This window comes from Protomyctophum parallelum (assembly GCF_964188405.1).
Source record: "Protomyctophum parallelum genome assembly, chromosome: 1".
Taxonomy (NCBI): Eukaryota; Metazoa; Chordata; class Actinopteri; order Myctophiformes; family Myctophidae; genus Protomyctophum; species Protomyctophum parallelum.
In genome coordinates, this window is record NC_139697.1 from 67,131,758 (window position 1) to 67,158,134 (window position 26,377).

General features: G+C 44.7%; 1 protein-coding gene across 1 annotated transcript in view; it reads left to right on the forward strand.

Moving 5' to 3' along the window:
• The window catches only part of LOC310854555 (FRAS1-related extracellular matrix protein 2-like), a gene marked incomplete at both ends in the record, with an annotated part of 168,026 nt that overhangs the window by 123,551 nt on the left and 18,098 nt on the right, over nt 1-26,377 (forward strand). The window contains 6 exons of the mRNA XM_083759234.1: nt 3,045-3,209; nt 6,071-6,253; nt 11,221-11,351; nt 12,018-12,176; nt 18,856-19,159; nt 24,164-24,295. Coding sequence (XP_083615360.1) covers nt 3,045-3,209; nt 6,071-6,253; nt 11,221-11,351; nt 12,018-12,176; nt 18,856-19,159; nt 24,164-24,295 — 1,074 coding nt within the window. The remainder of the gene's footprint in view (nt 1-3,044; nt 3,210-6,070; nt 6,254-11,220; nt 11,352-12,017; nt 12,177-18,855; nt 19,160-24,163; nt 24,296-26,377) is intronic.

Consider the following 26,377-nt stretch of genomic DNA (forward strand, 5'->3'; position numbering starts at 1 on the left):
ACACCAATCAACCTGTGCAACCCTTTTGAAAAGATATGCCAGGGTCCATTTGGTCCCAAACTATCATTTAGCTGGGGACCCCCTGGGTCAGTATTTACTGATATAATAATAGTCTATAATAATAATAATCAGTAGCACTACTTTGTTTCAAGTAAAAGATCTGTATTCAACATCCTGCTGAAGTCAAAGTGCAAAAGCACTAGCATAAAAATTCATGACACTTTCCGAGCTTGTAGATTGGCTATTTTTGAGGGGGAAAAGTCTGAAGGCATTTATTCCGGATTTCAGGTTTTTTTTAGCAACCCATTTTTTCACCCAGTATTATCTACTGTAATCCTGGGTGCTACACTTCCTCTGCCAACCTGGGGGGGGGGCAGCGGACTGACCTCATGCTTCGTTCTATGCATGAGGAGTCCAAGCTGCTTCTTTTCACCTGACAGGGGGGAGTTTCCCCACCCGGACATAGCGTGTGGAAGTAACACGTTATTCCGACCGGTTCCTTTCCCCTCCATCAGGCGCCCCGGGTGGCCAGGGGGAGGTAGTTTAGAGACCAGGATTACTGCATGTTTTTTGTGAGGGTACCTACCCTAGGGGACACGGGGAGAACATGCAAACTCCACAAAGAAAGGCCCTTTCGCCAACCCCGCCTCGGGTATGGGCACTGATGGCGTGGAGGAGAGAACATGCCCCCAGCGTCCCGGACCTTCTAGCTGTGACTGTGGGGCGACAGCACTACCGACTGTGCCACCGTGCCCCTTATATTGCCCATTTATTCCAAATTTAATCAATTATTATATAATAGTGATATATCAAAATCTAGTTCGTTATTAAAGCCGTTAAATAAAATGCAGTGGTGTAAATAAAAGTACAATATTTTCCCTCTGCAGGGGAGTAGAACGTATTGTGAAAATGGATATACTCAAGTAAAGCAAAAAGGTTATCGGACTGAAGATAACCATGCATGTCTGTCCATGCGTTCAAGAGAGCATGACATAGTCATAGTCTTTTAAATAGTTTTCATTTAGTTTTAGTCACATTTTAGTCACCTGGAATGTTTTGGTTGCTAGTCTAGTTTTAGTTGACTAAATATCATAAGATTTTAGTCGACTAAATCTACAGTTGATTTAGTCAGCTAAAATGATGCAGTTGTAATGGCTGATTTCACACTTGCTGAAAATAGCAGATCTACAAGCTCGTAGATCTGCTATTTTCAGCATGCAACAAAGTGTACAATGACTTATTTGTTGACGAAATTGTCAATATATTTAGTCAAAGTTTTATTCATCGTAACATTTAGTTTCTATTTAGTTTTCGTCAGTGAAAAAAGGTAGTCGACGAACATTTTTCGTCATAGTATTTAGTCGACAAAATCAACACTGCTGAGCACTGCACAGTAACTAACCAGGTGCTCAATGGAGATGTGATCATTATCATTATCACAATGTGATAATGATAAAAAGGTGCTCACACAGACAGTGGCGTCACTACGCAGCAACAGGCCCGGCCTGACGCAGGATGGTCCAGAGTGCCCCCCCCCCCCCACCAAGCCGCTATAGAAACAAATTAACTATGTTTAAAACAACGGTTTTGTATCAGACCAAACACTACTCTAAAATGAATAGATTCAAGCTGTGGCAATTAAGTGGCATTATATATCAAATTCGGTCTCTTTTCTGTTTAGCCAATTATGAAAAGAAACTAAGAAAACAGCCAAAACAATGCGCTATCAATCTATAAGGCCATGTTGCGCAGCACGGAAAACTAAAAAGTGGCAAGCTAGAAATGCTTAATAAAGTAAACAACAAAATAATCAAGTACTGTAAAACACTGGCATTTTATTTTAAACTATTCATTTTGTTTCTCAAAGCTGTTTTGACCACAATAAATGAGCTGATGGGCAGAATGGACAGTTAGTTGCCCAGCAGCGGCAGCGCTGTATGCGCCCATGCACAACTAATTATGCTCAAGTCCTCCATGTAAAATGCAGCAACATTCCATTTCCAACACAACAATGTCCATATGAAATCTCCATATCTCCATATGAAAAGCTTCGTTTGAAGACCACCCACAGGCAGCAGGTCACTTGAATTAGCACCTTGGACAGCGGGTTGAGAGGAGAAAAAAAGAGAGAAAAAAAGAGGTGAAGTTGAGCTATAAAAATATGGTGACGGCACACCACGAAAATTAGACAGCAATTATGTAATTAAATAAAGAGGCTTTGCCTCTGCGCTCTGCTTACCTTATAGGTGAACCTTCCGGGATTTTCTCTCTGCAAAATCATCTATCATGTCCTTCACATCCAGCTGGCGTGCACGGGTATTCTCGATGGACAGAGTGGCAAGTCCACTGAGCCGACCCTGTCCCATTGTACTCCTCAGATAACTTTTGATCAGCTTTAATTTTGAGAATGAACGTTCGGCTGATGCCAATGTGACTGGAATGGTTAGGAAAAGCAGCAATACAGTGCAGACTTCGCCAAAACTAGCACTATAATGCTGCTGTTCTCCACAATAAGCAGTTTTGTGAGCTCTCGGATGGTCTTCACGTTTGAAATGCTGTCTCTCAGGCACTCACGGAATGATACAAGTTGAATGGAGAATTCACAGGTTAAGTCGTGATTGTATTTTTCTACAATGGTTTGCGACGTAAAATCAACCTCATTTAACAATATATTGTTAAGGGGCCCGGCCGCCTCTTTATTTATTTTAATTTTTTAAATTTGCCACCTCTTTTTTTGTCTCCCGACCTGGGTGTGCCCTCAGGCGTCATGGGCCCCCACGCAATCGCGTTGTCTGCGTCACGGTAGTGACGCCCCTGCACACAGATCAAAAACGGGATCAAGACATAGATACAAAGAGAAGGATCCGGGCTCACAAAGTAAAAAAGAAAATAGGAACGCCTTTATTAAATTAAAAAGGCAACTGCCGATATCTATGCAATGTAAATACATTGATCATAATAATAATAATGGTACTTTGTTTGAGAGTATTTTGTACTTTCCACACTGAGTATCAGTATCCTCTGTCCTTGTTGTCGCCCTGCAGGCGAGGCGGAGAAGCCGTGCGTGGTTTCGCTGGTTGATGACACGCTGTTCGAGGAAGGGGAGGAGCTTCGGCTGGTCCTGGGGGACGCCAAGAGCGACTCGCCATACGGGGCGTCAGTGGGCGCTCTGAAGGAGACCACGGTCAAGATAACGGACACTGCAGACAGTAAGTACAGTATAGACCACCGTCAAGATAACGGACACTGCAGACAGTAAGTACAGTATAGACCACCGTCAAGATAACGGACACTGCAGACAGTAAGTATATAGACCACCGTCAAGATAACGGACACTGCAGACAGTAAGTATATAGACCACCGTCAAGATAAGTCTTAAAAAGTAACCCATTTTGGGGCGGGAACCCATTTTGGTTTTTGTAGGTCTGCTATTTTTGAAAAATCTTTTTCAATTTTCTGAAAAATCGCCTTTTCATAAAACTGTCAGGATGTAGAAGACATTTTTAGAATCTGATCTCAGGTCAGAATGGGTTAAAAATCATGTTTTTGCAACAAATGTTTTTGTTGCAAAAACATGATTTTTGGGGGATAAAAATCATGTGTAATTACTTACACATGATCCCAGGGGTGACTTGACATTGTAATTGGCGGGCAGAATCAGTGGGAGGGCCAGGGCCTATATTTCCGAAGGCGTCGTGTGTGATCGAGCCATGGCCACCTTTCCTGTGCTACTTGCCCGACGGGCAGCTAGTGCTTCTGACACCAGACTGATTACACCTCAAACTACATACATCAATAATATGACATACATCATTTGGTGTTCATATATTCGAACGGGTAAGGACTAATTAAGCAATATTACACGAGAGGGTGTGGGTTAACGTGACTATTGCCACGACAGGGATGCAGTCAGGAACGAGACAAAGTCGAGTTCCGCAAGCATCACTGAAGTGGCAATAATCACGTTAAACCACACCCTCGAGTGTAATATTGCAATTCTACAACAGTTACCCTTAAAACTAAGAAAATCGCTGAAAGAATTTTTTTTTTTAATGACAGATGTAGTCACTACGACCACAAATGTCCCAAGAAACTAGCTAGCCTAGCCACCGAGTTTGCTAGCACTCTGGGAGAACAGAGCAGCTGAATTCTTTGTTTTGATTAGGTGGTGAACGGTGCTGGTTTAACCCACGGCTAGAAGGCTGTTTCAACCAATCAGATTGCTTCCTCGAAACGACCTGTGGTAGAATTACTGATAATTATAGAAACTCTTGAGAACTAAACTTTATTGTATAAAAACTCCCAACATGTTTCAGCCTACGCTGGTCTTCATCAGGGCAGAATGAACACCAAAGTTTAGTTCACAGAATAATTTAGTGGAAATTGTTAATTGCTGCTAATTATAGAGACTCTTGAGTCTACATGCTCAGCCTAACGAGAGACGCTGCTCATGATGTTGGGGGTGGGGAGTCAGGGGGAGTTATGGATTCAAAATCACGTCAAAATACATACTGGCTGGTGACCAGTGGTGGAAAGTACTGTAACGATACCAATACCTTTGTGCTTTTACTACACATACATACTAGTACATTTTGTACTTATTTCTACAATGCAGTATTGATACTTTTACTTAACCCATTTTGGGGCGGGAACCCCTTTTGGTGTTAGCATTATGTTATGCTTTAGCTATTGAAAAATAGCAGATCTACAAGCTCAGAGCTTGTAGGTCTGCTATTTTTGAAAAGTCGAAGAACGACTGACATAGAAACATAGCTTTTTGAGAAAACTGTCAGGATGTGGAAGACATTTTTTTTAAATCTGATCTCAGGTCAAAATGGTTTAAGTAAAAAATGGGAGTACTTTTTCCACCACTGGTATAGTGCCAGGAAAGAAGTAGAGGTGCATCACTGTGGCCTCGAGGGCATATCAATTATCTGCAGGGCAATAAGGGCAAACCGAGGGGGCGAAGCCTCTATACGGCCGCCCTGGCCTCCATGAAATCCCTGTCAGGGAGTCCAGGGGGTCCCCAGCTAAATGATATATTAGGAATCAAATGGATCCTTATGGGTCTGTATATAACTACCTGAGTGAACAAATGGAACCAGCTGGACCCTTACGGGTCCATTTCAAATTGGTTCCATTTGTACACTCGCAGAGCTAAGTTAACCACTATAGCCTACTTGGTCCCATCCATCCTTTTTCCTTCTACACCAAACTTTCTGGGGGAAAATAGCAAGCTCGTAGATCAGCAGATGAGGTTCAGCTTTCCTATTCTGTCTCAATATAGAAGAAAAAATGCAAAAGAGCCACTCTCCTTTATGAATAAATGGAAGGATGGAGATGGATGGAGTGGGAGACAAGAGAACGCTGCACAGGGTGGGTGGGTGGGTGGGTGGGTGGGTGGGCGCTAAAGGACTGAGGGTAATTTCTCAAAGTGACAAGATTTTAATTTCATAATTGAACGATACTGTACCTAATGGTCTGACAAATCTGCTCTCTCTGTCTCTGCGTGGGAGGAGGGACTTTTAGAGATATTTGCAAAGGGTAGAGTTAAGATAATTTGGTTCAGTATCATTTTGTATTATTCTATTCTCACGTATACAGTATATGATATTTGTTTTATATTTTGTGTGCAAAAAAGTGGGGAGAAAGCGCTTTCATTGTTGCAGCTACAACCTGAAGCACTGAGAAAACTGCCTTTCTTCGTCCTTTTTTTTCCAAATATGCCAATAATTTCTTTGTATATTTAGGTTATTTGTCAAATGTCATTCTGCCCTGTGCAACCCTGAAGCCTATAAGTCAAACAGAAATGTAATTTCTATCCATAATGTTCCAGTGTTCAGCGTCAGAAACACAATTAAATCGTTAATCGCAATCATTTCTTAGTATGTAAAATGTCATACTGGTGTCAGCCCTAGTTGTCATGTAATTCACTCAAATAAAAAACATTTGAAACTCTCTCTCTCTCTCTCTCTCTCTCTCTCTCTCTCTCTCTCTCTCTCTCTCTCTCTCTCTCTCTCTCTCTCTCTCTCTCTCTCTCTCTCTCTCTCTCTCTCCCCCCACACTTTAGAATCCATCATCCGTTTTGCGGAGACCAAGTTCAGCGTGAGCGAGCCCAAGGAGGCGGGCGCCTTGGCCACGGTGAGGATCCCGGTGGTGCGTCTGGGAGACACCTCCAAGCTGTCCGTGGTGCGCGTCCACACCAAGGACGGCTCCGCCATATCGGGGGAGGACTACTACCCCATATCCCAAGGTACATGTAGTTTTATAGTAGAAGGACTACATATCCCAAGGTACATGTCGTTTACATATCCCAAGGTACATGTCGTTTTATAGTAGGAGGACTACATATCCCAAGCTACATGTAGTTTTATAGTAGGAGGACTACATATCCCAAGGTACATCTAGTTTTATGGTGGGAGGACTACAATGACAGTGGCTCAGGAGGTAGAGCGGCCACTTGGTTCGATCCCAGGCTTGTATGAGTGTGTGAGTGAATGACCCCCAGTGACCGAGTGGGAGTGAGCGAGTGGCCGAGATTTTGGGTATTGGAATTTAGCTTTAACCCATTCTGACCGGGCACCCATTTTGGTGTTGGCATCATGTTATGCTTTAGCTATTGAAAAATATCAGATCTACAAGCTCATATCGCGCCACCGAGTGGCGCGATACGAGCTTGTAGGTCTGCTATTTTTTGAAAAATCGAAGAACGACTGACATTTTTAGAATCTGATCTCAGGTCAGAATGGGTTAATCAGACCAGTGTGTGTCCAGTGGAAACCTCGTATGAATCTGATCTCAGGTCAGAATGGGTCCCATCAAGGACTGTCTAAAGAGGACGAGACGCGAAGACCGTACGGGCGACGCCATGTTGCTCCATGGTGCTCAATGGAAGGAAAGAAACATGTGCAGTTGAGTCCAGGAAGTTGTACATGCACAAATTTGGGCAATACAGTCTTCGTGTCTCGTCCTCTTTAGACAACGTCAAACTCACCGACATGTACGAAAAGCTTGGATTATCCTCTTTCAATCTTTCAAGTTTTTGTTTCATACAAATCTAAAATGTGTAGTATAAATATGAGTACAGTACAGTAAAGCTTGTTTGTTTAATCGTGCATTGGTGTCATGCACTGAAAATAGCATGAATATTTATTATTTATACCTACAGTATATACCTGTATACTAGGACTATATAAAGTCAAGTTGTGGCCGACAGGCGGGCGATGGATGGTGCATAATTGTGCCCAAATATGGACATGCCCTGACTTTGGCACAAAACTTATAGGTTTCTGGAGGTCACCGAGAAAGAGAGATGGAGACAGAAAACCTATTTCTCTGCAACAATTTCCCCAGCATTAGCATTGGCAGAGAACAGAAAACACGATGCAAAAGCCTTGTTTAGAGATAACCAGCCCCAAGGCATCCCTCTTATTATTGTGTCTCCTCCTTGTGTGTATGTGGCAGCTCAACGTAGGATTAGCTCTTTGAGAAAGTGTTTTCTCCTGAAACGAACCTGCCTTAAAGGATCGTCCACAATTTATGGAAATGGTAAAGAGAAGAGAGAACGGGCGGAGGAGCGGCGGGGTGGGTCATTGATTTTTAATTCCAGCCCAGAAGAGGAGAAAGGTAATTTAAGCAATAGTCCGAGGGAGGTTTCATGTAGTTTTTAATTGAGTTTGAATATTCTCCGCCGCTCTGTCAGTGGGGAGAGACTCAACGAGCAGCTGTCTCTGATCTGAAATCACCTCCCGCTCAATCAAGGTGTGAGATATAAATGAATGTATGCTGTGCTCGGGTTGTAATGGTGGTTGGCCCGCCCCCCCCCTGCAGCCACCACTATAATACATATTTCCCAGTGGTTTTAACCCATTCCGGGGGGGGGGGGGGGGGGGGGGGGGGCTAAAGCATTATGTTATGCTTTAGCTTTAAAGAAAAATCACACCCGCGTGAACTGAGTGGTGCAACTCCATGTGGGGGTCCCCGGTGGGTCCCCGGAACTTCCAGACCCCACAGGACGCGCCCAGGTTGCTGTGTGGGGGATTTAGCAGATCTCTCTCTCTCTCTCTCTCTCTCTCTCTCTCTTTCTCTCTCTCTCTCTCTCTCTCTCTCTCTCTCTCTCATATTAGCAGGCAACAGTGCAACACTATCTCTCTCTCTCTGTTTCTAGCACAACAGCGCCACTTTTGCCCCTACTGGTATTCTAAACATTGTGACAGTCACATAGGTTAGGACATAGGGACATTGCTGTTCCTTGGAGTGGTTGCGCCACTCAAAAATAGCAGATCTACAAGCTCATAGTGCTCCGCTACAAGCTTGTAGGTCTGCTATTTTTGAAAAATCACACCCGTGTGAACTGAGTTGTGCAATTCCCCCCCACACCTATCTCTCTCTCTCTCTCTCTCTCTCATTAGCAGGCAACAGTGCAGCACTCTCTCTGTTTCTGGCAAACAGCGCCCCTACTGGTACTCATTATGGTGCTTATTAATGAACACAGGTGAACACATAGGTGAACAACACATAGACACGGACATTGCTGTTCCTTGGAGTGGTAGCACCATGTCAGTGGTTCTTCGATTAAAGAAAAATAGCAGACCTACAAGCTCATAGCGCGCCACTCGGTGGCGCGCTATGAGCTTGTAGATCTGCTATTTTTCAATAGCTAAAGCACCAAAATGGCTTCCCGCCCCAAAATGCGCAGCACAAGGTGCCCTTTTTTTCACTTGAGCACCTGCCCCTCTAAATGTCTGTGCACGCCACTGGTCAGAGATGGAACATAGGAACCCGGCTCGTTATCCACATTCCAGACGATCAATACTGTTCTCTGGGCCCAGCTGGCTTTACCTTTGTTTGACATTATTTTAATATTGAGTAAAGGTGGAAAAAAAGAAGGCCTGCACTCTCACAATCATTTTGGATCTTTTTTTATTTTTTTACATTTTTATAGCCCATCAGGGGAGCTAAATAACATTGAAGCCTGGTCCTGGTGCGTGCTGTATGAAACTAATCAGACAGATGAACTGATCAAAAGTCAAGACCAGTGCCCTGCAGCCAAGTTTGGAATGGCTAATGGATGGACAGTATACTGTATATTGTCTCTGTCGGGTGGAAACCTCATTTTGTCCAAAACTGCTACTGTTACTTTTCAGACAAAAAGTGGCCTCCTGGTGCCATTTCTTCTGATGATTTGAGGCATTTTTCCCCCAAAATGTGTTTTGCAAAAATAACTTGCCTTTTCACATTGGCTATAACAGGCCAATGTGAAAAGGGTGGGATATATCCCTCAGCCTAGTAGGAAAGTCTGTGAAAGATGTCATACATGTAAATTGCACACTGCGTCCATGATTTGAGGCTTTTTGTTCACGGGCCAGTCCTGCAAACTTTGAAAGCCAATGTTAGGCGCCAATTAGGATGGAATATGATTTTTAAACAATATCTGGAGGAGTAATAGTCGGCCTCCTGGTGGCGCTATAACAGGCTGTTCTGGAAAATGTGGGGCAGAGGTTAATCGTTGGCATCTAGGGAGTGTGTGTGTGCAAAGCTTGGCATGGATCGGGCCAACGGTGCCGTAGATTAGCTGGTACCGGACACACGGACGGATGGACGGACACACACACACACACACACAGATGGACGGGGACACACACACACACACACACACACACACACACACACACACACACACACACACACACACACACACACACACACACACACACACACACACACACACACACGGACGGACGGACACGGAGTGCAAAACATACACTCTCCCCAAGCCTTCAGCCTGGTGGAGACAATAAGACACTAGAACACAACATTAAGTGTACACCTTTGCTGCAGGTGCGGTCACCTCCAGAACAGGTTGTGGCTGGGGTAGTGAGTGTCCTTGATGACGATTGGCTCAGCAGTGAGCGATGTGTGTGCGCAGAGGAGAGGAGTTTGAAATCAAACTGTCTCTCCTCTTCACTGCAACGCCATTGATGCAGATAGGGTGCCTTCTCCACCTCCTATAATAATACATGCACGCAATTCATATAGCTCTCGAAGACGCTTTACACTATAGTTTAAAAGGTTGAAAACTATAGAAATGAAGAAAATGGGGATGATAGGATTAGGTAAGGAATGCTGAAGTCTGAAAAGGCAGGTTTGATGTGAGCTGGGAGTGAGTTCCATGGGGATTGGGCGGCCACTGAGAAAGCCCCGTCGCCCCCAGGTTGGTTTGGGACGTCCAGGCGGTTGGCATCACCAGAGACTGACGGAGCGGGAGGGGGGTGGGGCTTGATGTTGGAGGAGTTCAGAGAGGTAGCGTTTGGAGCCTGGTTGTTGAGAGCCTTGTCGGTGGTGGTCAGCATCTTGAAATCCATTCTGTGTACATGACTGGGAGTCAGTGAAGGTCACGGAGGACTCCTGTAGTCCACGGTCAGCTCAACATTGGTTCAGTTGACCTTGAGAGCAAGGTTTCTCTCCTGAGAGTGCCAGAGATCTGTCCTCATCTGTGTTGTGCGCTAGACTCCCCCCCCAGGTCCCCCTGGACCCTTAAGGGTCTTATTTGGTTTGATTTGTACACAGTGAAATGAACACAAAGGATTACAAAGTATATGCGCACTAATTGGGTTTTAGCCATCAGAATGCCAAATGTTTGACTTTTGGTTTGGTTAGTTTCATAAAGTACATATATACTGTAGATCGTTAGGAAGAGATATTTTTCACTTGCAGCAAAAAGCCATTAATATTTCCCCCCACTGCGCCTCTCTCCACATACTCCACACAATTAAAGACAAAGTCCCTGAGCAATCAGAAATATGAATGCATAATGCATGATCCTGGAAACACAGTTGGCTGTCTGGAAGATTATTATATTGTACCGGTATATGCTTTTATATAAATCAATACAAGAATGTATATTAGTTTTCTTGCTGATGCTTGCGCGCACTTGTGCGTGCGTGCGCCGTGCACGCGTTGCATGCGTGCGTGCGTGCGTGTGCGTGAAGCAAAGCAGCTTTAAAAATACTGCTCAATCTCCTCCATTATAGGCAGTCTCTTAGTCTCGCGTAGCTAGATAACTATTCTACAATTTCCCGAATGCTATTGAGTCTGGAACTACTGAAACTGGAGTACCAGAGGCAACTCAAAGATATTTGGGATATAAATGTGGAATTAAAATGTGTGTATGTGTGTGTGTGTGTGTGTGTGTGCGTGCGTGCGTGCGTCTGCGTGTAGATGTTGTGTTTAAGCAGGGCGACAGGGAACACGTGGTGGAGGTGGACGTGTTGTACGATGGAGTCAGGGAGATGAGGGAGGCCTTCACCGTGCACCTGAAGCCCGACGAGAACATGGTGGCTGAAACGCAGGTCAGAAGAACACCACACCTCCTCCTTACCACCTTGTGGAAACGCACGGTCTAACAGTGATTATGCACACAGGAGCTATTCAACAACAAGGTTATTCGTTCGCTTTACGACGAGTACCGAAGTCCTGACGTCACTCGTCGATCCCCTGGGTCACGGGATCTTAGCGATAGTCTGGTATAGTCTGGCGATGGTAATATTAGTGTTTTCTCGATATCGGTTTATTCTTCATTTCCATGAGTCATTGTTAATTTGTGGAACACAGTTCTTATTTGATGCGATATAAGAAAACTGTATGGGAATTCTGAATGGGGGAAAAAGAAAAAAAATGATCAGGTATGTGTAAATTACGTCAGACTTTGGTACTCTGTTCGCCCTGGCATATACAACGATACAGCCTACCATTAGTTTTTCAAGTCATCCATAGCGACAAGAAGTTATTGTTATTTTTAGAAACGCCTTCATCTCGGCTTCTCAGCTCTTTTAGTTCGACTGGATCTCTTCTCCACTAGTCCCTCCATATCATTTTAGTCTAGATTGTATTTGTTGACAAAATTGTCAATTATAATAGTCTTAATTTTAGCCATCATAGCTCGGCTTTAATTTAAAGACAAAATGAACACTGTGAGCCTTCCGTTGGCCCTGACTGTTGTCCTGTGCTGTGGTCAGGTGACCAAGGCCATCGTGTACATCGAGGAGACCAACAGCATGGCGGACGTCACCTTCCCCTCGCTGCCCCACGTGGTGTCTCTGCTGCATTACGACGACGTGTCCCGCACCCCCGACAACCTGCACCCCCCCGCCGGGTACCCCGTCATCTGTGTCACCGTGAGTCACTGTCTGTCTGTCTGTCTGTCTGTCTGTCTGTCTGTCTGTCTGTCTGTCTGTCTGTCTGTCTGTCTGTCTGTCTGTCTGTCTGTCTGTCTGTCTGTCTGTCTGTCTGTCTGTCTGTCTGTCTGTCTGTCTGTCTGTCTGTCTGTCTGTCTGTCTGTCTGTCTACTGACTGACTATCTGATCTGACCTGATCTCAGGTCAGAATGGGTTGAGTTGGATGAATGCGGCTCTTGCTTTGCCGATTCTGGCTCTGACGTCTGCGTCCGTGCCCGCCCTGACTGTCTATGACACTGCCTCAGTATGTGAAGGCTTTTACTTCCTCGGGGGCCGTTCCCTCCATGCAGCGTCACTGGGTCTCTGTGTGTCGTGTTGACCTTGAGGACTTTTGTTTTCCCTTCATGGGTGGTGAGGCCAACTTGTGATGAGGTGTCTGCCAGCACCCTCGTCTTCTCTTGCGTCTGCTCTTGAGTCTGTATTCAACGTTTATGTAGCATTATGTAGAATTATCCACAAGCTCAAAATCTGTTGCTTCGCGTCTTGTTTTCGAGCTTGTGGATCTGCTACTTTATGATCAAGCTGTAGTATGATCTCTTATACAATTAACAATACAGATAGTGTATGACAGAACGACTTTCACTCGTAGTGGAGTAACATTTGACCCGGGAGTTTCTAGACTTGGACTGGAGTTGGTGCTTGAGTGTATACTTTGGTTTGATGATGGAGTATATTGTGTTGGGCGGAAGGCATGCTGCTTTCAGGACCTTTGTTTTAAGGTTGTATATTGTGTTGGGCGGAAGGCATGCTGCTTTCAGGACCTTTGTTTTAAGGTTGTATATTGTGTTGGGCGGAAGGCATGCTGCTTTCAGGACCTTTGTTTTAAGGTTGTATATTGTGTTGGGCGGAAGGCATGCTGCTTTCAGGACCTTTGTTTTAAGGTTGTATATTGTGTTGGCATGCGGCTCGGGTACCTCCATTCACCCCTGCAGCCTGCAGGGGATCTCCAGCCTAATCCAATCTAATGGAATGTAATCTAATGGAGAGACGGTGGATGATTGAGGGAATCAAATACAGATAGTTTATTGATTAACCCATTCTGAACGGGAACCCATTTTGGTGTTAGCATCATGTCGTGCTTTAGATATTTTAAAAATAGCAGATCTACAAGCTCATATCGCGCCACCGAGTGGCGCGATACGAGCTTGTAGGTCTGCTATTTTTGAAAGATCGAAGAGCGACTGACATAGAAACATAGCTTTTTCAGAAAACTGTCAGGATGTAGAAGACGTTTATAGAATCTGATCTCAGGTCAGAATGAAAACTGTCAGGATGTAGAAGACGTTTATAGAATCTGATCTCAGGTCAGAATGGGTTAACACCCGCAGCGAATGGATCACATGCTGGTGCCTGCCTGCCTGCCGCGCTGTGTCCTTGTCTCCCCTCAGCTCACAGCCCGCAATCACTGGTGGAATCGTCACGTGAATACATTTACTAAAGTGCTGTACTTGAGGTATTTGTGCTTTACTTGAGTATTTGCAATTTCCTATACTTTTTACTTCTACTATCTCAGATCGAAATATTGTACTTTTACTCCACTACAAAACTTTAGTTACTAGTAGATTTAGTTACCTTTTAATTGTAAACAGCCAATCTACAAATGGGACATTCTGCACAATGACTACTTTCTTTTGGTACTTTAAGTACATTTTTATACGAATACTTTTGTACTTTTACGCAAGTATATTTAGAATTGCGTAGATCTACGTCAAATTGTAATTCAGTGGCCTATACCGCCGTGATCTACGTCAAATCTGAATTGAGTGGTCTACCGCCGTTGGCGTAGATCTACGTCAAATGGTCCTTCATGGTGGTTTATGATAGCTCGTCGTCGTAATGCTATACAATAGCATTGGGTTGCTATCCAATGAAGTAAACAGAACATTTACCGTAAGCAAGATGTATGTATCCACTCGTAAACATCTTTTCAGATGCCTGAATCTCGGATTCCTTTACCAGATTGGTCAGCTTTATTCAACAGCCAACAGCCAAAGAACGGACGATCGCGGTTATACGATGTCTTCTCCGAGTGAAAGTGAAATCTAGCGCCCATCGTCCATTTCCCGCGTTCCGGTGGATCCTTCCAAAATAAGGGTTTCTCTGAAAACTGCTGGCGTTTAAATTAATGGACAAATTAAAAGTACAAAATTGCCATCAAAATGTACTCAAAGTACCACAAGTAAAAGTATACTCGTTATATGTCCGATTTCAGCTTGTAGATCTGCTATTTTCAAATGGCTGAAATTTATATAGGGCTGAAGTGGTTACTGTATGTTTTGTAATAATGTAATAATCCAAATCTACAAACTATAGTAACTTTTCAAATAGATGTAGTGGAGTAAAAGTAAAAGTACAATATTTAACTCTTGAGACGTGATGAAAATAGGAAATACTGTAGTAAAAGTAAAACAATACCTTCAAACTGTACTTGAGTGCAGTACTTAGGTAAATGTACTTACTTAGTAACCTTTCACCACTGATCGAGAGAGAGAGAGAGAGAGAGAGAGAGAGCCTCTCTCATGGCAGCATCTACAGCGCGTCTCTCATCTCTCTCCCCATGACACATGTACCTAGCCTGGCTAATAAGCCAGACCGAATCAGCCGTTGGCAAAAAGAAAATTGCCTGCCTGCGGATTACAGTCTGGAGAGGCTCAATTGTACGCCCATTTCCTACACCAGAGAACTGGTGTGGCCAATCGGGACACGGTATGCAATATGGGCGGGCTTTGGTACAGTGACGTACTTGAGACCTTTGACTGACAGTAGCTCTGACCAATTGCGTCAAAGAGAAAATGTTTGAAACAAGATCCATACATCTTCAGACTCAAATACCATGCACACGACAGTGTGATTTGAGTCTGGCTTATTAGCCAGGCTAACATGTAGCAGCCTCCTCTTCCTCCCACAGTCAGGGACACATATGTGCCCTCTGTCCCTGCCCGCGCTCATTCTGTAGCTCCCAAGATGAGGTCACACACAGTTATCGGACCTTTTATGCTTTTTTTGGATGCGATGTGCAGAAAAGGATAAGCAATGTTCCTATAGTGGAAACCATGCGGCGGTTTCTGAAACGCAGAGGGATGGTAACCGTACGTGACCTCGTCTCACAGCTAAAGAATGAGAGGGCACATGGGGGCATATGGGGCTAATAGAAACACAGTTATTGTAGAGAGAGCGGTAAGACGGTATACAAGCCAGAGCCGATGCTGTCACGACAGAGAGGCGCTCTCTTGAGTGTGTGTGGGTAGTGTGATTTATCGGTGTGCATCAATTTGACAGACGCACAACACGTGCGTGTGTGCGTGCGTGCGTGCGTGCGTTGCAGTGCATTGCAGTGCGTTGCAGTGCATTGCAGTGCAGTCACACCCAGCTCAGACAGACCAGGTGTGACTGCATTCTTGAATGCACATGCCGTCCCCTCGTCCATCCCACACCTGCACGCAAGTGTAATGGCACAGTCGAGAACACAGTAGAATAATAGAAAATGTGTTTTACATATGTCAGCCTCCTGGTGGCGCTATAAAGAGCAGATGTGAAAAATTCCAGGCAAAGGTTTTTCCTTGGCCTCTAGAGAGTTGGCATACAAAGTTATCCACAGATCCGTGCAGTTAGAGGTAAAAACACTTTCCGGCCAGTTATAGTGCCACCTTGAGGCTGAGTTGAAATTGTTCATGTGGCATTTCGTCCTCGGCCTAGTGGGAATGTGGGTGCACAATTTCACGGAAATCACGCGATGTGTTCATGATTTGCAGCATTTTGTTTGAAACTGAGCACTCCTGTGAAATTTGGAAGCCAATCTTAACCAATCAGGATGGAGTCTGAGAAATGTGAAAGACCGGTTCCGTTGAATGGCTCTAGAGAGACTGTGTACCAATTTGCGTGATGTTTGGACAAAATCTGTAGGTGTACTGTGCAAAAACTTGTTTTGCACAAAGCGGCCTCCTGGTGGCGCTATAACAGGCCGTTCTGGAAAGTTTGGGGCAGAGGTTCATCGTTGGCATCCAGGGAGTGTGTGTGCAAAATTTGGCATCGACCGGGTTAACGGTGGCCGAGATTAGCTGCTCACGGACGGACACACACACACACACACACACACACACACACACACGGACGGACACACGGACGGACGGAGTGCAAAACATACTCTCCCCACATGCCTTCGGCCTGGTGGAGACAACAATACGACGATAGAATGGGACAGAATAATATTTTAAAATCACAACAGAATGTATAACGGAACAGAGCAGATTAGAACAGTACATAATGGAACATAATATAGGAATAGAATATATCAGAGGGCGGTGGAGAGCTACTACGTGGGAGTGTCAGGCCGTTATGTATTTATTCTTTAGTGTTTTACCCCTATTTCTCCCCGATTTAGTCGCTATGCCAATAGATCTTATTCGTACGGCGGCCATGTTGGCATTGGTTGCATTGAAAAGCGCGTTGGCAAAGGGGTGGCATTCCATTAACCCATTCTGAACGGGAACCCATTTTGGTGTTAGCATCATGTCGTGCTTTAGCTATTGAAAAATAGCAGATCTACAAGCTCATAGCGCGCCACCGAGTGGCGCGCTACGAGCTTGTAGGTCTGCTATTTTAGAAAAATCGTAGAGTGACTGACATAGAAGAAATTTTTAGAATCTGATCTCAGGTCAGAATGGAAAACTGTCAGGATGTAGAAGACATTTTTAGAATCTGATCTCAGGTCAGAATGGGTTAACTTAATTAATGGCAAGATGGCCACCGTGTGACTGTGGTGAATTGATTCCTCCCCACAGCCATTTCTGTGAGGGGTTGGTTGTCACCTCACCGTATCCCACTCTACTCCTCCCACCCAACACTCCCCGCTGACATAATGCCGCCCCCAGCCCAGTGACAAATATCACCTTCCCCTCCCGGCTCCCTCCCTCCCTTGGACACGGCCAATATCGTAGGCCTATATACTGTACATTGACAGATGCTCGACAATTGCCGGATGCACGTCGTGAATAAAGTCCAAAATACTCGATCTTCACGTCACTCGTGTATATACAGAAATGGCTCTGTTCCATGAAGGGCACGGTCGTGCAGTCGGTATAGCCCTGTCGGCCTCACGAGAATTGCATCTGCATTGTTGTATCTTGAATCTTGATTGAGTGATGGAAAATAGTGAGCTTGGAGATCGGCTATTTTCTGGGTTTCCACCAAAAGTGCCCCATTCTCTGCACGTAAAAACCTGGACTGGACGCTGTGACCATGTGTCCGTCTCAGGAGACACATCACACGGCCAATCAGTGACCAGTGTGTCCTTCTCAGGAGACACATTACACAGCCAATCAGGTTGCAGCCCCAACGTCTTTATACTACTCCCAATGGCCCCCGTCTTTACTCACATGTAATAGCTTCTGTAGTCCCCAAAGCACAGCACACTGACATGGTGTGTGTGTGTGTGTGTGTGTGTGTGTGTGTGTGTGTGTGTGTGTGTGTGTGTGCGTGCGTGCGTGCGTGCGTGTCAGGTCAGTAGAAGGTGTCCTTGGGGGCCAGTGAGATGTTGTCAGAGCTGAGTGCTGCATAGCGTGACGCTGTGCAGCACCTGTTTACACACCCGTCTTCACAAACACTTACCGGTCTGTCTGTCTGTGATGATATGCCAACATTTTGTCATTTTATTTTTCACTCTAGACTTGTAAGGGTACATTTTTCCCATTTCTGTTAAGCCGTTTCAAAACCAGCCAGAGTCAATGGCTATTTGGGAAATGACAAGTTTGGGAACCTCTGCCATAATTGACTAAACTTCACCAGTTAAACTTAAGCTTGTAACATACATGAATGAATGAATGAATGAATGAATGAATGAATGAATGAATGAATGAATGAATGAATGAATGAATGAATGAATGAATGAATTAATGAATTAATGTAGTATGGCTCTGCTCATGTGATATCAACAAACCCAAGAGCAGTGCATAAGATAACGATATTATACATCAACAAAACTTTCAATGCATTCCACATACAGTACCACATACACTGTAGATACTGAACACATGACCATAGTACAGTCCATAGAACACATTATAATCACAGATACGCATAACTAGATACCATATAGTACCATCCATAAATCACATTTATACTGAGAGAAGCATAGAACTAATGCCACAGGGAGGAGGCCGGGGAGGTGGAGGGGATTTGGAATGAGAGTGAAGGGAGTTTACGGGGAGGGGGGGGGGGGGTTATATAACAAACCTTCTGACTTCCATGTCTCAATGAACTATCGCTGCGGAGGATTTATCGTGTTTGGTTTTTTTATTGTAGTTTTTTATTTAGTTCAGTAACAGTTAACAAGAACTGTCCGTCCGTCCGTCCGTCCGTCCGTCCGTCCGTCCGTCCCAGGCCTGTAACTAACCCGTTGTGTTTGTCCGTGTCCGTCCGTCCGTCCCAGGCCTGTAACTAACCCGTTGTGTTTGTCTGTGTCCGTCCGTCCGTCCGTCCGTCCGTCCCAGGCCTGTAACTAACCCGTTGTGTTTGTCTGTGTCCGTCCGTCCGTCCGTCCGTCCGTCCGTCCGTCCGTCCCAGGCCTGTAACTAACCCGTTGTGTTTTGTCTGTGTCCGTCCGTCCGTCCGTCCTTCCCAGGCCTGTAACTCCAAGTACCCGGACTACGACAAGACGGGCTCCATCTGCGTGAGCGAGCACATCAACAACACGCTGACGCGCTACCGCTGGCTGATCAGCGCGCCGGCGGGGTCCGACGGCGTCACCAGCCCCATGAGGGAGGTGGACACGGACACCTTCTTCACCTCCTCCAAGATCATCACCCTGGACTCGGTCTACTTCCAGGCCGGCTCCCGGGTGCAGTGTGCTGCCCGGGCCGTCAACACCAACCGAGACGAGGGGCTGGAGCTCAGCAGCCCCATCGTCAGCATCAGCCTGGAGGAAGGTGAGGAGGGGGAGGGGGAGGGGGATGAGGAGGAGGAGGGTGGATAGATGTTTTTTATTATTTTAGTTTATTCCAAGGTAAGCTGAGCAGAGCTGAGCTGGGCTGGGCTGTGCTGGGCCGGGCTGTGCTGGGCTGGGCTGGGCCGGGCTGGGCTGGGCTGGGCTGGGCTGGGCTGGGCTGGGCCGGGCTGGGCTGGGCTGGGCTGGGCTGGGCTGGGCTGGGCTGGGCTGGGCTGTGCTGGGCTGGGCTGGGCTGGGCTGGGCTGGGCACATAAACAAAAAAACTATGTATGAACAAGAATACTGTTCAAGGAAAGGAAGAAGCCAGCTGGCTTATTTTTTTTTCCTTTATGGAAGAGGTCATTAATTAAACAGATTAAAAGTACAATACAAAAGACTACAAAAAAACACAGAGAATGCACAAAAAGGGGAATAAACAATACAACAACAAAAACACAAAAGAAAAGATAACACATCAAACTAAATCGTGTAAACTACAGCGAGGAAGAAATAAGATTATTGCTTTAGATGTTTCTTGAATACTGGCAAGGATAATGAGGACTTGATGCATAGAGAATTCCACAACTAAGGGCCTTTACATTTGATGTTTTGAAGTACGACAAAAAGGTAATTCAAAATTGTCTCTTTGATTGTGCTCATTTTCAGCATGGCCCTACACATAGACACACACAGTGGTGGAAAACGTACTCAAATGTTTTACTTAAGCATGTAAAAGTATCAATACTTTCAATACAATACTACAAAATTTACTTGAGTAAAAGTACAAAAGTATTGGTATGAAAATATCAATATATCAACATTAAAATATACTTTTGGTAGGCTGCTTAAAGTACCAAAAGCGGAAAGCACTCATTTTGTAGGATGTCATTTCACAATTTCATTCGTTTTCAAACGTGTAAAAATCTTTTGAATGCGTTGCATTGCATAAAAGACGCGTCGCTTACAAGCTTAAACATTTTTTTGTTTGTTTAGCTTGTATATTGGCTATTTTAAAATGGCCGAAATGTATATATGGCTGAAGTGGTTAGTAAACTGAAACGATGTGTTTGTGTGAGACGTGCGTGCCAGCCAGCCAGCCAGCCAGCCAGCCAAGCCATGAAGTAATTAATAATGAGACCTTAAAAAAAACTAAGCTCAGTTATTTGACAAGCGGCCAATGAAGAGAGGCGGCCATATCATAATAGAACAAAGAAAATGTGTATTGATTTTAGAGAGAGAGCTGCAATCCTCTAATCCTGCTTTGTATCAATGAGGAGCCAATAATACGATGGGTTTCACATTACAAGTTGTCTCTGTCGGGCGGAAACCTCATATCTCCAAAACTGAACAGGATTCAAGTTCAAAAGCATCTAAAGTGGTAGTGCTCAGTTGATCTGGTATTTTCTATGCTTTTGTGTGACGCTGTGGCATGACTAAGTGAAGTTGAATACTTGAAATATGGAGATAAGAGGTTGATCTGCCCGACAGCAACAAAGTACCTTGGCACTGTGCTCCACCGTAAGCTTGAATAGGACCTGTGGTGGTCCGATCTCAAAGAGACACAACAAAGAATGCACTTTCTAAATGAAATTGATATCCTTTTGTTGTCCACAACTAGACGCTTGTTTGACTGTGTTTTATTCTTTTCCTTTTCTTCTGCAATGCTGTACTGAGACACAGAAACAATGAACTGGAACAATGCTACTGAGACACAGAAACAATGAACTGGAACAATGCTACTGAGACACAGAAACAATGAACTGGAACAATGCTACTGAGACAAAGACCATTTTCAAGTCAGCATCACTCACGGGAAAAATGTCCTTCGGGTACCTATTTTAATTGGCACCGGATGCAAACAATCGTTGTACAGTACGTACTGTATACACAGGTTTCAGAACAAACACCTCTACCGCGTTTAATCCAAACACTGACTGAAGCTGAAGGCTCTGTGCTGAAAAGTGCACGTTGATTGTTCAGTTTCCGTGCCTTTTTAAGTAAAAGCACCTGAAGGTCATTATTATTTTGAGTGCACTGCTGATATGTGTACGAGTATGTACAGTAGCAGGGACCTTCACCTTTGTGATGTTGTGATGAAATACTTTGTAATATGCAAACAAATTCCCCCGTGCTGATAAATATAGTATCTATAACTATATACAGACCCGGATATATTTCTACTTGCAAAAAAGAGATTTCAACCTTACTACTAATTTGTACTACTATGACTTTGCAGAGGAAATTAGGTTAAAAAAAAAAAAAAAAAAAATGTTTGATGAAGATTATTTATATAATAATTATATAATAAATTAATAATTTACATTTGGGGGATATCTTTCACAATAATGAATAAAACATGTTCTAGACATTCTAATGATAACATATATTACTTTTATTAGGGTTAAAGGTTAAACATTGTTCAAAATTGCACAGAGTCCAGAAATTCTTAATTTGTGTGAATTTCAGCCTCTGTGGGGGGTATTTATATGCACATATCATGACCAATGGCATTGCAATGAACATCAATGATGACGTTTAGGTGAAGAAAGAACAGAAATAAATAATAATTAAGTAATTTATTAAAATAAAAATGTTACCGAAAAGCAACGCTGGGTCTTACAGGGCTTGTCGGCAGCATAGCTGGTACTTTGCTGCTGTTGCTAAGCGACTCACTATTCAAACTATTTCAAACCCAGTTTTTGTGCTGCTGTTATTGTGAGCGTTCAAGAGCACAAGCCGGTGAGTGCCCTGCTCGACGAGCAGTGAAACTGAATGAATCGACAACCTTGCGTTGAACGATAAACGTTTCATTTGCCGTGTCCATCTTCAACCGCTTATCCGTAGTCGGATGGCAGGGGGCAACAGCTCCACCAGAGACCCTCTCCATGAGCAGGGGGCAACAGCTCCACCAGAGACCCTCTCCATGAGCAACATTAATAACTTCCTCCTGGGGGGGAGCCCAAGGCGTTCCAAGGCCAGTGAGTCGATGTGATTCCTCCATCTGCGCCTTGGTCTGCCCCCCGGGGTCTCCTCCCAGTGGGACGTGCCTCGAGGACCAGTCTAGGGAGACGCCAGAGAGGCATCCTAACCAGATGCCCGGACCACCTATACAGTAAGCTGTCTCCTTTCCAAGCGAAGAAGCAGCGACTCTACTCCGAGTCTCTCTCGCGTGACTGAACATCTCACCCTCTCTCTAAGAGAGATGCCAGCCACCCGTCAAAGAAAACTCATTTCGGCCACCTGTATTCGCGACCTTATTTTTTCGGTCATGATGCACACTTCATGAACGTAGGTGAGAGTAGGAACGAAGAATGCTTGGTAGACAGAGAGCTTTGCCTTCTGGCTCAGCTCTCTCAGTGCGGTACAGCGACTGCAATACCGCCCCTGCTGCTCCGATTCTGTGGCTGATCTCCTTCTCCGCCCTCCCCTCACTCGTGAACAAGACCCCGAGATTCTTAAACTCCCTCACTTGGGGTAATGGTTCATTCTCTACCCGGACTGCACAATCCATCGATATCCTGCTGAGAACCATGGCCTCAGATTCGGAGACGCTGATCCTCATCCCAGCCGCCGTACACTCGACTGCGAAACCGGTCCAGTGCAGCAGCCCTTAGCTCACCGCGCCGTATACCCTCTCCGCCACGACTTCGCCTCGAGATCCCGTCCAGTACACCAATAAAAGTCATGTGATTTCATCCAGCTGGAATGGAAACATTTTACAATATGGATGTGGCTACTGTATGTTCCTTGATATCGTCTCTGTCGGGTGGAAACCTCATTATGTTCAAAACATTTTTTTAATTAAAACATATAGCAAAAGTAGCCGATGTACAATAAGCTCAAAACGCACTGCTTCGTGTTGCGTTTTGGTTTCTGCCCGGCAGCAACGTTGTGTTTTGTTTTGTTTGTAATCCATATTTGATGTCAAAAAGTAGGAATAAAAAAAGAATCCCTAAAACTTTAGCACATCAAAAATGTAAAATATACGACGGACAAAGTACTCACATTTCCACTTCTTTATTGGCACACACCAAAAACGCGGTTTGGCTATGAGCCTTCATCACATTATTCATGACTTGAATTCACTTGATATTAAAATTCCTACCTTTTGATGCATATTGGAGTTTGGGTCTAGCACTGCACTGAAAACCATTGAGCTGACCTCGTTTTCTCATCCATATTTAATGTGTTTTTGTGAATTGATGTCCTGCTGCAAAGGGTAGCACAGATAACCGATCTACAAGCTCACGTGTCAATTTTTGAAGATACAAAAAAAACAGTTATGTCTCTCTGTGGGTTCTATAAATAATATATACACATATTGAACTTTACACTAATTCAAACTCAAGCTTGTAGCGTAAGAGTTATTATTTTCAAGTATCACACAGCTTTGTTGAATTCTAGTCTAATCTGATTGTTCAATTAAGTGTGATTCTACGCTGTTATTTATGTACAATTGAAATCTTTCTTTATTCCCTAAAAGAGCATTTGCAATACTGTCGAGATTACACACATCAACAATTAAGACAATTAGATATAAGTAGCCTCGGCTATAGTTGTAATCAGGCGTCTGTGTTTACATTGTTATGGATGCAGACCTAATCATAGACCGTAGAATCGTACAATAAAATAAAACAGTTTTTTAATAAATATTCAGTGCCATAATTGTCAATAAAGCTTGTCATAGCTGAGTTTGAAAAGCAGATAAACAATTTAACCGCAATACAACAACAAAAGTAGATCAATATACAAATTGATATACAGTAATCAGCAGCAAATAGAAAATAAACATGTACGTTATCCCCATAACCAAATAGTCTTAAGTCCACTTCAAAACTACCTTTAGTTTCTCCAAGAGATGGAAAATGATGTCAAAATGTCGTAAACAATCCAGGGCCAGGCTCTCGAGGTGGATTTGATAAGTAAAAGGCCTTTTTTCTCCGTTATCGATCCGCAGTCCACTCTACTTCAGCTCTCGTCTCTGTGTCTGTCTGTGTTGCCGTAGGGATGTGTCAGCCTCGCAAGATGGGGACGGTGGGAGCGGAGCCGTTCTCCGCCAAGCTACGCTACACCGGAGCGGACGACCCCAAGCACCCCAACCTCATCAAGCTCACTGTCACCATGCCACACATAGACGGTGAGTATACTGGCACCGCCGACACCGCCGTGCAAGACGAGGCAATTGCCAAACTTTTCAGGCCACGACCGCCCCACAAATAATCATATCTGAACTTGCGGGACCTCCCTACCTAACCTGACTCCGCCAGATGGCGGGAGCAGCGACTTACTCCTCCTGCTTCCCATCTCGGGGCAGAGACGATTGCACTCCGATCAAGTGCTGATCGGAGCGATATGCGGCCGTGAGCAGCCGCTAGAGGCGGGCTCAACGCGACACTGATGACGTATTGAAGCGCTGCACAGCGCAAATGTGCAAAACTCGAAATTATTAAGGAGATATCAGATTTTGGTCCCGCTGCTTCTGGTTCATCGTTTCTGCTTGAGAGAGAGACCAGATCAAGGTAGGAGGAGGGAACTTAATTGTGAACTCAATCTGGTGGAGTCAGGGTTATAGGGACCCCCCCCCCCCCATAAGCACCTTGTAGGAGTTTTAGGCATTACATTTAGATTCACTCGGTATCACAGATAAATATTGTGAAAATAGCCAAACTACAAGCTCACAATACACCTCGTATCGTGCCATTAAGCGGGTATCGAACGGTGGCAGAAACGTGTGGTTACTTAAACTCCCCCCTGTGGTTTTTAATCAGTCTCTCTCTCTCTCTCTGCCCGACGCGCCCACCATCCCTCCCCCTATACCTGGAACGGAACCACACACCACGCACCCCTCTCTCACACTCCTTCCCTCTCTCGCCGTCTCCCTCTCCACCGCTCCACTCGTCCAGTTCTCCATCCATGTCTGAGAGCGTCTCATCTGCCATGCTTTTGGGACAGATTTGGACAGAACGAAGAGAAGACCGAAGGAGTCCCGCGGTCAACGTTGCAAACTTTACCAAGGCTTTTAGCGCAACGTCTGATGAAGGTCTGCGACCGAAGTGTTGCATTAAACTTTGGGAAGACTTGCCAGCTGTAGTGGTGTGTGGAAACCGTTCATTCGTGGATATCTTTTAAAACTTAAAAAGAAAATCAATGGTGAGCGTCCGGGTGGCACAAGGGGTAATGAAGGTTGCTGTGGAGACTAGCGGTTCAAATCCTCTGCAGTTCCTCTGACTCGGCCAGGCGCTTCAGCAAACACTAATTGGCTGCATGTGTTCAACCAAGAGGAGCTGATCTCTGTCACTTTACTCTTGACCGTAGCAGGGTTGATCATCGCCATGCTGGCTTGGGGCGGACGTTTTTGTCAGAATTCCATTTTAGAGACAGACATATATAGTCCACTTGCCAGAATGTGAATGTGAACATGTTGAGTACACCAACGTTTTATGTTAGAAATGTCAAGTATATGGGTCCCCAGCAGTATGGGTCCCCAGCACCAAACTGCCAGATGCTAACTTGCATATGTTGAGCAACGTTTCATAATTGGCATAATGTGTGACCATACCATTAACAACCACTAGAAGTCAAAATATTGACGTGTCAAAGTAGGGGGTTTTCATGATGCTGAATCCATTCCAAGCATTAGTTTAGCAAAAAAAAAACACTCATTGGGCTTAATAGGCCATGCCCACTGCTGACATCATCACATTTGTGATGGTAAATAAATGGTGTATTTATATAGCACCTTTATCCAAGGCCCTTTACATAGACTGTGCATGACATTCACCCATTCACACACCGATGGCAGTGGAAACCGTGCAAGGCACCAACCAGCACATCAGGAGCAATTAGGGGTTCAGTGTCTTGCTCAAGGACACTTCGACACTAACTCTGGGGGAGCCCGGGTTCGAACTGGCGACCTTGCGGTTACCATGCGGCCACTCTACCGCTGAGCCACCGCCGCCCGTGCCGTGATGACGTCAATGGCCGTTTTTAGTCCAATGAGTGTTTTGTTTTTGCTTGGAATGGATTCAGCATCATGAAAACCCCCTATAGTTTGACACGTCACATGCTACATAAAGCAATATTTTGCCTTCTATAGGTTGTTAATGGTGTGGTCACATATTGTGCCAATTATGAAAATTGCTCAACATATACAAGTTATAGCACCCGGCAGTTTCTACGTGCTAGTGGGGACCCATACTCAACACTTCTAACATAAAAC